We start from the raw sequence: 14,520 nt of genomic DNA on the forward strand, positions 1-14,520 counted from the left end.
GAAACAAATACATTTAATTTAGTTTCAATGTATTTAATGATTTAGCAATTGTTATACATATGGAAAAATTCAAATAAATTACCTGTGCTCGTAATAAATTCAATAATATTTGGAGTAAGTCTAAAAGGTACTGGTCTGTTGGCATCTAATTCTCCAGAAGTATCATCAACATCAAACTTGAAATATGCAATATTAACAAGTCCGGAGTCTTGATGAATGTACATCATATCTGGATTAAGTCTTGTTAAATGAAGAACGTATTCGCAGAAGCATGCGAGAGATAATTGAAGAGTAAACATTTTTCTAAACGTCCAATAATCCGTAGCAACAGGGAAAGTTTTAACCGCCCAATCTTTCAGCAATGTTTTTGGAACCATCGTTGTTTGAACTTCTTTCAAAATATCTCTGAGACATTGATGACTCGGTTGTCCACCTCTCGCTTGCATAGCTGCTAATTTTTCATAGTAACGAGCAATAGGAGCATCATGTTCCATTCCCAACTTAGCACATCCAAGTTTGTAGATATCCAAAAGTGATATTGAAGCTGGATTATCTTCAACCAGTCGCATTTGTGGGGAAACAGCTACTACTCGAGGTACAGTAAAATGTAAGAATCTTCGAGAAGTTTCTTTTTGCTTCGCTAAGTAGTAATTGAGCATTCGAAGAAGTTGAAGAACTCGTTCTTCACGTCTAGCATCACCCAAACCAGCATCATTTACCACTAAATATGGATAAAGTCGACCATTATGTCCACGAATTCTCAGTCTTCTAGCTGCTGTGTTATGTCTCTGGACTACCTCTACTCGTGGCATAAATCTTGCTATTCTAACGTAATAGTGTGAATGTTTGGGTAAAAGAAATTCACCAGGTAATTCAACTTCTGCAGTTTTTAAGCTAAAATTGCTCAAAAATCTACACTTTTCTTCAATAAGGAATGATTTAGGTAACTGTTTAGTTTTTCCTTCTAAAATTTTTATCCATTTCTTTAATTTACTTATTAAATTATGTAACAATTTAGCACCTGGTACTGTAAAATCAAAGTCTGAAGTAAACTGTCCTTTCATTTTTTGGAAAACAGGGTCTTGGACGGTTGCTTGAGCTCTTCTAGCTAATGATTCTGAAGCTGCTGATCCAAAAGTATTGTTTACATTCTGTGATGATGATATATTTTCTATTCCAATACCAAAAGTAGATACTAATTTTTTAACAAAATTTAATGTATGAGGAGTAATCGTTGCTTCGGAAACAGCACCACGATTTTCGAATGCTATCGCATAACATTTCGCTAAACCTTGTCTAAGTTGTCTTAAAACTTCTTCATACCAAGTCTCGCGGAACCAAACCATTTGGTCAACAATTCCTTCAAGAGACGATAGAATAGTTGGATGAATATCTCTTTGCATATGCATAATTTTCGAACATCTCCACATAGGTGGTGTTGCTCTTATAGGTCCAGTTTCAGGTGCAGCTGCAGCAGTCGATGACGATGATGTATTGGTAATATTAGAAGCCATCTGCTGTTGAACTCCACTTGCAGCATTACCAGATTTGCTTTCACTATCATCAGAAACATTCTTTCCAGCAGCAATTTCAGCACTTTTGTACCTTTCTCTCTGTTCAATTTTTAATGTCAAATAAAGTGTTCGTATTGAGAAGTATACAGCTTGTGGGAACATACGACCAACTTGAGACAAAAGATTGAGAATGACATTTCCTTCATGACGAACTAGACACATCAAAAGCTGAGGAATCCATGGTAACCATTGTATTGGAGGAACGCCGACAGCATATTTATCAACAGCTTCCATTAAAGAAGATTTTTCATCATCATAAGTTAAAAGCCAAAGTACTTTAGCAAGATATTTTCTTGATTTAGACTCATTCTGATGTCTACAAGCATGCAAAAAACAAGTAATCGCTGATACACCAATAGAAATTTGTCGTGAATCTCTTGTAAAAATTTGCTCCAAATAATCTCCCCAAAGCGCCCAGGCTTTAACCAGAGTATCATGAAGTTGAACAGCTGCTGAAAAAGCTTTATTAGCGTCATCAGATCTTCCAATTTGTGAAAGCAACATTCCTTTCAATGCATAAAATTCTGCAGTCATCTCTTTAGTGAAATATTTGAGATTTGTTGATTCAATCACTTCTAAACCTTCTTGCAACTCATTATTACCAGTTACTGAAGCCATTTGAAGATAACATTTAACTTGCTGCCGAATCTTCTGGAAACAATCGACAATAGGAACACTTGGAATAGTATAAATTCTTGATAAAGAATCTAAACAGACTCCAGTTAAATTATGTTTTCGTGCTATTTTTCCAAAATGAATAATTGCTTGGGCAGAAGCATGTACACCTAACATCGAATGATTCGTTGATTGATCTTGTTGAGAATCATAATGGCTAGATATAAATGTATAGTGATGTTGTCTCCATGTGAAAATATCTGACCAATGACTTAAATCATCAGCAATTACGGGTAATCTATTTCTCCAGGTTTTAACGATAGCTTTCATGTCATGTAATGATGAAGATCTACCATGAAGTAATCCTTGATTAATTTGCATGGCTTCTTGAAGCTCCATAATTTGTTGGGCTGCTTGAAGAAGAGGTAAATGAATATGACTAACAATATGAGGTAGTCTTCGCCATTCTCTCATACATAAACTTGATGCCAATTCAACATATCTTTCAACGGCATTAAGTTGTTGATCTTCAGTATGACATATGGCTAAAAATCCACGATAAAGATTAACTTTCCAAGCCATTTCTTTTGGACAATTGTGTTCTACTTGAGTTAAAGCTTCTTTCATCATACTCCAGTTAGGTATCCTCCATGAACTCTCGAGAATAAGGAATGGATTTTTTTCACTCTTTTTGCTACCATAATCGAGCAATAGGTCCCATTGATTTAATTCCTTCGCACAGCGAATCCAATGTTGCTCCCACAACAAAGCTTCCCTCTGGATTTTAAATGGAGCAGGATTTGTAATATAATCTTGTTTAAATTTTGTCATGGCAACATCATAAGCTCCTTGAGCTTGCTCAAAAAAACCTTGCTGCTCTAAAGCTGTTGCTTGAACAGTTTCTTTATAGTGTGCGTGTTTTTGCCATAAACCACACCACATATCTTCCTCACAAAGTAAAGAATACATATCTGATAATGAATCTAACACTTGAGTATGTGGACTATTATCTGGTTCAAAATCATAACAATCTACATCTCGTTTATCTCTTGATTGACTATTGGTACCCGAATGATTAACATCGAAATCCATTGAATTATTATCAATATTTCCAGTATTTATATCATTTCCGTAATTATTTTCTCCATCGAATGCCATTTTTTCTAAATTTAGCGTCATTCGATGCCAGAGATTATGAGATTTTCCTAAATATTTAATTAAAGGTGGTCTTATAGGAATCGGAGGATCACAGTGAGAAATAGCTTCAACAAATGTAGCAATTGCTGATGGATGACAATCTTTTTGAATCACATGAGTACCTGAACAAATAAATGGAACAATTTCAGCAGTCAAAGTGTTGTGTTGTTGTTGATCTAAAATTGACCAAAGTCTTGGAAAAATATCTAACCAAACTTTTTCAGCAAGATTAGTGTCCATATGACATAGTTGAGCAGATGCTAATAAAAATTGTTCAGTTTTGATCTTTCTCGCGTTTTCTAAAAATTCCGTTTGTTTTGATATTAATTGAGTTAAAGTTGATTTTTTAGCTTCAATTCCACTTATAGAATCACTTCTGTCGCCGTTCAAATCAATGTCAAGTAAGTCATCATTTTTATCACCGGATTCGAGCTCATTAACAGTTTGAGTTTGTTCTGAAAGCTCAGGAGATTCTCCAAGTTCCATTGATTCTTGTGGTTCTTCTTTAATTGGTGCAAAATACAAATTTTTATCTTCATCAGTATCAGACAAATTGACTATTGAATTTATTGAAGGTAAAAGATTATCTTGATTTGATATTTTTATTGGAGCAGATAATGTTGCAGTGACGATTATTAACTCGATACATTGTTTTATCCAATAGTGAGGCCCCATTGCATCCCAACTTTGACTGCAAACGACGTATAACAACCGATCGTATAATCTTCTTCTCATAGATCCATCAAAGACTTCAAAAAATTTAGCTCTTATTTGAGGTTGAATACAACGTAGTCCACTCATAAATGCTGGTTCAAGTTTTGAAGTTAATTCTGATGATCTCAAAGTTTCATCACGGTAAACATAATTAACTAGCTCTAGGAATTGTCCATTTAGTTCTAAATCATCTGGGAATCTCTTTTCAACATACTGCATCATCTTCACTAATAAAATAGATTTCTCACGAAGACTTGGAGCTTGATTAATAGCAATTAGATTTTTATTCTTCATCCATTCTTCAAGCATTTTTGTAATAGCTTTCATCACTTTAATATCTTGTGTTTTTTCTATCAATCCAACAAGAATTGATCCTATAAACGATTTTCTCATTTCAGGACTCATCACTACAACACGATTTTTTACAAGATCTAGACTTAAGATAAGTAATTCACTACCCACTGGATTGCTAGTTTCAGTTGTTTGTTCGGGTTGGAGATGATCTTTGGCCATTCGATGTAAAACCCTCATAAATGGTGTGATAAACCGATCAATATAGTTTGGATTATTTGTGCAAGCAGCTTTCAAAATCATCAAAGTGCCAAATAATGAACTAGGATTAGCGGAAGTATTTTTCTCATAAGCACCAAGACCATCAAGAATAAATTTACCAACAGTGGTGTAAAGAGTATCTAATTCATCATATTTAGAAGCAACTGATGATGACGTTGGTTCAGGAGGAAATATAGTTACTAATCGTGATAATAATCCATGTACTAATCGAATAACTTTAGTATTATTTGAACTAATACAAGCACCAAGACCTCGTTGAAGTGGTTTGAAACTCGATAAAATCTGTTCTCTCTTCATAACTCCAAGTAAAAATGTAAGAAGTTCTAGAGCTGTACAAATATTTCCATAATTTGGTTGAGCACTATCAACGCTCGAGAAAACTTTATCCAACCAGGCAAGTTTCAAATCACAAGACTGTGGCCAAACATCTGGTTTTAATGCCATTTTCAATAGATTGACACAACGTCGAGACAGCTGTTCACCCTGAGGCATTGTCGCTGTGGATGTTGTTGCTGCCATTGGATTTGTTCCACCTCCAGTAGTTGACGATCCTGTTGTCATTGTTGATGTTGGAGTTGTAGCATCGTTAACTTGACACGCTAAACGCAATAAAAAGTTTAAAATAGCATCTGCATGCGCTCTATCGATTGGTGCTGATGAGGATGATGATGATGTTGGTATTGGTATTCCTGATGCCCCAGGAGTTCCAGAATTATTTCCTCCTCCGGATCCTGAAGACATTCCAGACGATGCTGATAAAGTTGAAGAAGATGAATTCAAAGAAGCAGTCGGATCAGATTCAAACCTCTTTAAACTTGGACCTCCTTCTCCGGCATCTGCTTCATCTTTAATTCTGTGTAACTCCCACTTGATTATGACTTCAGCTAACTCCACAGCTAATCTTCTATGATCAATTGTAGCAGTTGGACTAAATCCAAGTCTCTGAATTGAGTTAACCATGTGTTGTACTAGATGATGTCTGACTGGATAGTAAACTTTATAATGACGTACAACGAGTTGTAAAATATGGAAAAGTTGCTGCATAGAATGACCTTCTTCAACAATTATTTTCTTTGTCCAGTGTGTTAGCATTGTATTGCCGTCTTCCATTCTTACAGGCATTGCTGGAGTTAAAATTTCTAGTGCCTGTTTTACAACATTTTTTGCTTCAACAGCATGTGCTTTAAGTAAACTATGGAATACTTGTAAAACAATTCTTTTGTGAATAGCAAATTTAGCAATGATATGACTTAAAAGTAAATGACCATGATATCGTGTTGCTGGATCAACACAATTTTTTCCAAGTAAACAAGGCCATGCGAAAGTCATTAGTCTCCTTAATTTATTTCCTTGTCGTTTATTAGTAACGTCGTGAATATGCTGAGATGCTTGTTCGACTAACAAGCATGAAAATTGTAGTAAAGAGATCCTTAAACAGTCAAATGAACCAAATGGGTTATCTGGATCAATTATTTTGCTTATGAAAACAGAGACTACATTCTCTGGATTGTCTTGATAAGGCATAGGTGCACCTCCAACTAATTTAACTCCTTCTCCTCGTTCGAAACTTACAGAGAAACATGGAATGATTATTAACTGTAAAACTTTAGCTTTCAGTTCTTGAGACATGTTGTTTGATGGAAAATGTTCAACAAATCTAAAGAATGCATTCCGTTTCCAGTCTACTTGATATTGTTGCGCAACTGTATTCTCCAAAAAATCTCTCAAAAATTGGAAATCTGGAATGAAACGGTCACAAGTTGCTCGAAGAAGTTGAAATAATAAATCAATATCATTTGGATGATGACTAAAGTAATGCAGTAAAATTTTAACAATTAATTTGGGCTCTTTCCAACGACTGAAATCAACGCTATCGACACGTTTGTGAAGAGCTTGATAGTCATCATTACACCAAAGTTGTTTAAGTGTAGCAACAAGTTGAGTTTGACTTGAAAGCCATTGGTCATCATATTTAATTAGCACAGAAATTAATCTTATTGATTGATGTTGAAGCTCACACTTATCAGTAAAACTCAAGTTAGAATTCGTCTGAGAATGAGCTAATAGCATTGTTATTAATCGTCCAGTATTATTATAAAGTACATCCCTAAACGGTTTTCCGTCAGTGTGTTTAATTAAAAACTCTAAATATCTGCTCCATTGCTGATCCTTTATATTATTGTCATGTAAGAATAAATTTAAAGTTTCATTTGGATATCGAAGTAGGAATTTCATCAAAGGAATTCTAAATGGACTGGAAGCTTCAACAAGTAGCGATTTCTCAGTTTGAAGCACAAGTCGACAGAGAACATCAATAAATTTAGGTGTTGCAGCAGGGATTTGATGAAATATTCCAATAATTATTGCAATTTTTTGTTCGCTTTCACCAGACTTGGATACTCCTTTATGTACTTGGATTAAGTTTTCTAATAATTTTTTAAGATGTTGAAGAAGTTGTTCACACAAAGTGATACTGAACGTGCTTGGAAATAATTGAGTCAAGTAGGAAAGTCGCTTCACACAGTTCAAACTTAAATTACGATGATCTCCGAGAGTCAATAACATTGGTCTCATTGTAGCATGAACAGCTTCCATGTCAATTTGAAAACCACTAATAAATTTCTTCATACATTCAAAAGCAGCTTCTTGAAGTTCAGCATTTGGTTTCTCAAGAGTCCTATATAAAACTCCAAAAATCTTTTCTCTACAAGCAACAATATAATGACAAGCAGCCAAAGCTCGTAAAGCTGACTTCCTTAGAGGTATTAAATTTGTTATTGATTTATAGCACGGTAATTTATTTAAAGTAGAATCTTCGACTTCAGATAATGCCAGTAACTCCTGGAAGAATACTTTATGTTCTGTAATTTGAAGATCGATTGTAAATAGTCGTGGAGTTAAAGTTGTACAGAAAGTATTACCGTCCATCAAGCCAATCTGTGCATTTGCTGGCTGATGTCTCAATAGATGTTTCTTAGGAGGAATCATATCAGCTAAAACTTCTTTATGTGGTTCCATAACTTCAGTAACACTTTTTCCTTGAATATCTCCAAGTAATTTTAATGATGCCATAGCTTGTTCTCTAACTAGAGTATGAGGAGATGTTACTTGTCTCACAAGTTCGTGAGTCACTTCATAAATACTTTTGTTTTGAGCTTCAATTAATTCTGGATTAGTATTTTGAATATTTGAATTAACACAAACTCTTAGCATTTGTTCTAAATTTTCTTTAGCCATGTCAATTGCGCCATTAGATACTTCTCCAGTCAAATCCATCATTACAAACATAAGAGCTTTTAGGAAGACAAATAGATGATTTAAAACCCATTTAGTTGCCATCTTTTCAAATAAAAATTTAATTGCAATACATCCACCAAGTTTAGCATACCAAGCTCTTTCATAACACAATGCACACATTTTTTCTGCCAAATATTCCATCATTGGAAGTTGGCAAGCACGCTCTTTAGTTCCTAATATACTTGTAGCTGTTTCAAGAATTAATATAAGAGCTAGATGACCAGGTTTACACAATTCTTTTTCTTCATGTCCCATAATTGTTGCTAAAGCATCGATGAGAACTAGTGGGTCTTGACCGTGGTGGTTTATTTGAATTTTATCATCTAAACAAAATGGTCCGGCTTGCTGAACAATTGCTATGATGGTATAATGTCTTACTAAAGATACCATTGTACCAAGAACAGATTGTCTCAAATCTTTAATAGCAGCAGCAACGAAAATTCCAGTTAAAGCTGTTTGAAGAACATTTCTTCCTACTAAATCAGAGTATTTGTAATTAAGATCTTGTGATTGTTGATGTGGAATAGGACAATCTTTAAAATTAGGATGTGTGAATAATTTATGTAAAATAATTCGATCATTTTTGCTATCATTCAACTGCAAAGATGCTAATAAATAGCTATTAATGATTTCCCAACATTGTCTTCGGTAAAAAGAGTCCGTTGTACTAGATTTTAATGCTGAAAAAGCAGTTTCAATGACTTGTTCTACTGGAAAATCAATTGGTTTATTAGAATCAGGAAAGTTTATAACAATAGCTGGAGTATTATTGTTATCTCTATTATTATATTCCAACTTCTGTGGCTCAATCATCATTTTACGGTTACCACCACCGAATTTCCCAAGAACTCGAAAAGCAACATGAGCAACTTGATCACTTGGATTCCTCAAAGTTCTCCAAAGAGCTTGCATTAAATCAGCTCGTACTGGTTGTATATGTTCATAGAGAAAATCTGGTTGCAGATTGTCCACACATAATTCCAGAGTTCTCAGACCTTGACTCACTAAAGTATGACTGCCATTTAAAGCTGATACTAATGGATCCATCAGCATTGGAAGATAAGGTAATAGAGAGCTCAATCTAACTGGTACAGTAAGACACAATTCAACAAACAAATCTTTCATGTGCTGCTTATGAAGTCCTGATTGAAGTCGATTTAAACCCTCGAGCAAATTTGGTAGTAAAGGAAGAAATTCTTGATATAATAAATCGTGAGATCCACCACCGATTGATCTGAATAGAGCTCGAAGAAGTAAAAAATAGTTGTAAGGTTCTTTTGCAGACATTGCAAGTTCCATTGATCGATTAACGATTTGATGCAAATGAGGTCTTAGCATATGTTCATTTTCAGCTGGGAATAAAGACACACTTCCAAAGACTAGTTTAAATAATCTTAAGTACAAGTTACTTCTTTCAACATTTGAGCCCATATCATCCATTCTCTCCAATAAATATTCTACCAAAACAGTAGCAAAGATTGGTGATGTCGTCGGATTAGCTAAAAATGAATTACCAACGATTTGTAGCGCACAATTCTTAAAGATTCTCTCTACCATGTAATCTATCGTAGTTGAAAAAATTTCCTGGAATGTTTGAGGATTCATCATTGAGAATACACCACTAAAATGCTCAAGAACTTCTTTTTCTTCTTTCGTCCTTACAGTTTGTGGTTGAACTGTCGATCTAACATTAGAATAGTGATAATGATATTGAGCTTGAGATTGAGATTGATAATGAGATGGGTGAATCATATTTCCAACACTTAAAGGGACCGATTGTATAAATATCTAAAGCTTGAAGTGCCCACTTGACTAGCCTGATAAAAACAAGAGTTTCTTTTGGTTGAAATTGCTTCGACTGAATTACATCACCAGATTTACAGTTAGCACAGCCCCAAGTTATCGTTTTCACCCCACAAACTAGGGTTTTAACTAAGCTACGATAATCAGCAACATTATAGTTCATTGCTTGAGATTGAGGAGTAAAAAATTTTGATTTTCCAGTGTCTTTGTCCAATTCATTTGCTTCATTAATAATAGTCGGTTTATCTTCACTCTTTACCTCGGAATTAACTGTAGGTAATGCTGTTTGCTTGTTGACTTTATTTAATAAAATTGGTAATTGTAGTTTTGTAATAGTTTTAAATTTAAGCACAAAAACTTCAAGCATTCTCATCAATAATTCACGTCCTTGGTTGCTATTTTCAGCATCACTTCTTTGTCGAATGCATTCTACTAAATTCAATAATAACTTACAAGACATGGTTTGAATAGTTGTTGGAAGACTTTGGTCATGGACATTCTTGCTGAATAAATGAACTGCTCGTGCAAGATCACTTAAAGGTAATAAAGTGCGAACATGATGAACTAAATCGGCAAGAGTTGAATAAGCTAAAGGTCTCAATGATTCATGAGTGGTCCAGCCATTTCCTAATAAAACTTGTTCATCAAAAAGTCTTTCCATGTGTGGTACGAATTTAGTTCTTAAATCTGTTGCTAAAATATGCCTTGCTGCTATTAATAACTCCTTTCTCAAATGAGCTACTTCCATTGGGCATAAAGTCAACAACCCTAACATTCCTTTTACCATCATTGTGCTGTGTTGGGATACAACGTCTTGATAAATTCTAATTATATAAGCTAAGAAGCTTAATGTTTTTATTTGAGCACCCATAAAATCTACGAATACTTCTTTATTAAATCCTGGAGATGCTCTATGTTGAGCACTTGGTTGAAGTGTGATTGTAGTCATAATTAAAGGGATAAAATCAGCCACGTCTTGATGCACATTTTGTTTATATATTTGATACATAAGAACTACGATTATTGGTAATTCTTGAAGAACTTTCAGGGACAAAACTGCTTTTGGAATAAGATTGTAAGTAATTACTGTACCATCAGCAGCTTTTTTTTCACTCTGAATTGGAGTTATGGTGAAAGTTTCTTTTAAAAGTGTATCAATATTTATTTCAGATAAATCTTTCACACGAATTGGTGGTCGAGGTTCGAATATTTTTGGCAAGTTCTTCGGCAATTCACTATAAATTGACTTGACAAATTGAAGAAAATGTTGAATTTCTGGATTAAATGTTGGCCTATATTGTTTATGAAGTTCAATAATAATTCGAAGACAAACAAGAATATTTTCTTCATTTTCAGTTTCCAATAACTTCAACATCAAGCTTAGAATTTGTTTGACATACGGTCGCAAATATTCATTTGTTGGTAATCGATGGATCATTTCTAATATCAACTTTCGTACTTGTTGAATATTATATTCCGATATGAAATGTGGTTCACCTTCTTGTAAAATTTTTAAGAAAATCTTCATTATATAATCCAAAAATGCAGGATACTGTGACGAACACATAATAACTTCAAAGTTCTCTGATAGTTCTTGAGCTGCTTTTAGCTTCAGTTCGTCTTTTGAGTTGGCATCTGCCAACACCGTTACGTACGACCTGTACGCGTTCATTTGCGTAAGAGGATCTGGTGGAGCCATGATTACTTCTACGTTTTTTGGATGATTTTTAACAAGTAGAATTCAGAATCATTTAATCAATTTTTGATGACATTCGTGATTCCACACGTCTGAATTAATCTGTAACAAACAAAATATACAATCAATTTTAGAAATCTTTATAATATATATGAAAAAAAGTTTGAAGAAATAAAAATAGACAAAATATTGATTAATAAAGTACATTGATTGAAAAAAAAAAAGAATAAAAAGTTACAATTTCTGACGTGAATAATTATAATCATTTTATGACTATTCATGTTTAGTATCATAAGATCGTTTGAGTTCTGACATGAAGTAATTTACTTCATATAACTTTTTAATTAGATATAAATTATTTTGGAGAAGTTATCAATGAACCAATAAAATATTTGGGACAATAATTAAACAGAAAATAAAAATTACTCCCTTAAAATGAATCAGTGGAAGACACAGTAAAACAGTGAATATATAAATAGTAAATATATTTACTAATTCATTTTCACAGAGTATATATATTTCATAACAAGATTCATAAAAGTGATAACGAATATTAAAATTGTCGTAAAAGATTACAAAATACTATATCATAAATGAAATGATTACTATGTATCTTATACATAATTTACAACAAGTGCATGTTCACTTCATGTAGAAAATCAGATTTTTTTTTCAGTATCGTTATGACTCATGTATTGAAAATTTCACTTGTTGTGCAATGTTTATATTTTTAAAAATCATTATTTCGTTATTTTTTTTAATTAATTTACTCAGTAAATCCCTTTTTATGTTATCAGCATTTGAAGATTTTCCTACATTCAACACCGTAGCGGTAATTAAAAATAAAAACCCATTTGAAAACTCTCTTAAAATTAAGTAGGAAAGTTATGCTAGAATTAAACCATTTGTATTACTATCATCATTTATCAGTGATTTTCGCTGTTTTATTTTTAGAGAAGATTTTTATTTTCTGTACATTGTTATCTTTACTATTTAGATATCAAGATTGACTAAATGTTATCCACATCAAACAGTTGTTGTTTCATATGATACACCAAATTCTGATTTAATTGAATCTTTGTGGTTATCATCAAGTTTGATTCCTGTAATCCTACACAACACTTCTAGAATCTTAAATGAAGCAATTGAGATGCCTAATAAAGTTAATTTCTTCATAATATCATTCAAATCAATTGACAAGCTCTATGAGATGATAGTTTCATTAAAAAATACTCCTTGGTGGAATATCATGGCAACATTTCTTATTCTGGACCGATCAAATGGAACATGTGGAAATATTGAAAATATTTTTAAAACAGCTTGGAACTTCAATATATTGATAATTCTATTTTTATGTTATGACTCTAATCAACTAATGGTCTATACATTCAATCCTTTCACAAAAAGAGCACCAGAACCATGGAAGCATGTCCAGGTGATAACCAATCCATCAAATGATCTACAAATATTTACAATCGTCAATATCATGGTAAGATAATAATACCTTCTAAATAATTGTGAACATAAAAATTGTTGTATTTTATAATTAAAATGATTTCGATTTGTTCATATAGATGATGATATTTGCATTAATCTTGACTTTGATAGAACGAAATATCTTGACGGATATCCTGTCAATGCTTCTTCAGTTATCTTCTATAGCAATTCTCTACTATTAAAACCAAACTTTGACCCATCAACTTTGAGTATAACAGACATGGTCACTTATGACATAACGACAGCATTTAAAAAATCACTTAATATTAATTTAACAACGGATTTTTTTGAGTATAACTTCCAGAATCCTCTGTGCATCTATTACGGTTTAGGTAAACAATATGATTTAACATTTGGTGTTCTTCCAATGCATTCAATAGAGAACTTTACTCTTCTTTATCCTACAACAGCATTCTATACAACTATGATTATGCAAAAACGAGGCTTCTATACACCACTTGAAAAAATAATAAATTATTATGGGATTATAACAGCTATCTCTTTAATTATTATTACTGGAATTGTTGCATTTATTGTGATAAAATCTCAAAAAAATAGAGGATTGGCTTTTGCTATATTTGAAATCATTCGATTATTAACCAATGCATCTTTACATACCAAAATGACAACACAATCTCTCAGAATATTTTTTTTGGTAATTTTTTTTTACTTTCTAATAATGCATGCTACATTTAGTGGAAGATTGTCATCATTCTTAACAAAAAAAGAGCTTAGAAAAACACCTGAAATATCAGTAGATCTGAAAGATGCTTCAGTTAAAAGAATTTATATGCCAAGAGATATCAGTTTTGACTATTCACATCCAATTGTACAAAATAAAGTTTTTCTTATGGATAATTTTGACTGTGCTTCAGTAATTTTAAATGACTCTACAGCTGTATGTCTAAACGATAAACTTGATTTAATAACTTTAGCTGCAGAACATGATAATTTACATGTATCAAACGAACCACTAGCATCAGATTATTTTTCATTCATTGCACGCAATGATTGGCCATTAAAAGATCGTGCAGATACTGTAATGGTGTGGTTCGCAGATTTTGGATATAGTTCTGACTTTTGGGCAAGAAAATTTATTGAGAAAGAAGAAGAGAAAATGAAACGTGCAGAAGCTAAATTAGTTGGAACATATCGTGCAATATCATTTGTTGATTCTTCTTTTACTTTCATTTTGCTAGCATTTGGTCATGCTTTAGCAATGATATGCTTTCTTTTAGAATTATTAGTTTTTAAAATATGTCGGAAAGTTGAATGAGTTTTTTTTATGTAATAACAAAATTGACTTAATATAAAATAAATCTCTATAGATAAAAGAAGAAAAGTCTTTGATAGTCTATTCTTTAATATCTATAATTATTATACCAATATATTTTTCATTTAATTCACGACTCTTTAAATAAATAATTAATAAATTTAAAAGCAAAATAATTTTTCAAAACCATATAGTTAGTGATTATTCTACTATTTGATTGATGTTCAGGATATAAATCACCCTACAAGTTGCTTTTCTATTCCAATTCATTTACTTTCATC

At 32.7% G+C, this 14,520-nt stretch overlaps 1 protein-coding gene across 1 annotated transcript in view; it reads right to left on the reverse strand.

Annotated features, from left to right (window-relative positions):
- Nipped-A (Transcription-associated protein Nipped-A) overlaps positions 1 to 14,520 on the reverse strand; it is a 37,551-nt gene that overhangs the window by 467 nt on the left and 22,564 nt on the right. The window contains exons 2-3 of the mRNA XM_035080943.1: positions 9,732 to 11,571; positions 83 to 9,685 (exon numbers count right to left, since the gene is read on the reverse strand). Of these exons, the coding sequence (XP_034936834.1) occupies positions 83 to 9,685; positions 9,732 to 11,472 (11,344 nt within the window). The 5' untranslated portion in view covers positions 11,473 to 11,571. The remainder of the gene's footprint in view (positions 1 to 82; positions 9,686 to 9,731; positions 11,572 to 14,520) is intronic.

The sequence above is a fragment of the Chelonus insularis genome, unplaced genomic scaffold (genome assembly GCF_013357705.1).
Source record: "Chelonus insularis isolate UGA/USDA-ARS -01 unplaced genomic scaffold, ASM1335770v1 contig_120_pilon, whole genome shotgun sequence".
NCBI lineage: Eukaryota > Metazoa > Arthropoda > Insecta > Hymenoptera > Braconidae > Chelonus > Chelonus insularis.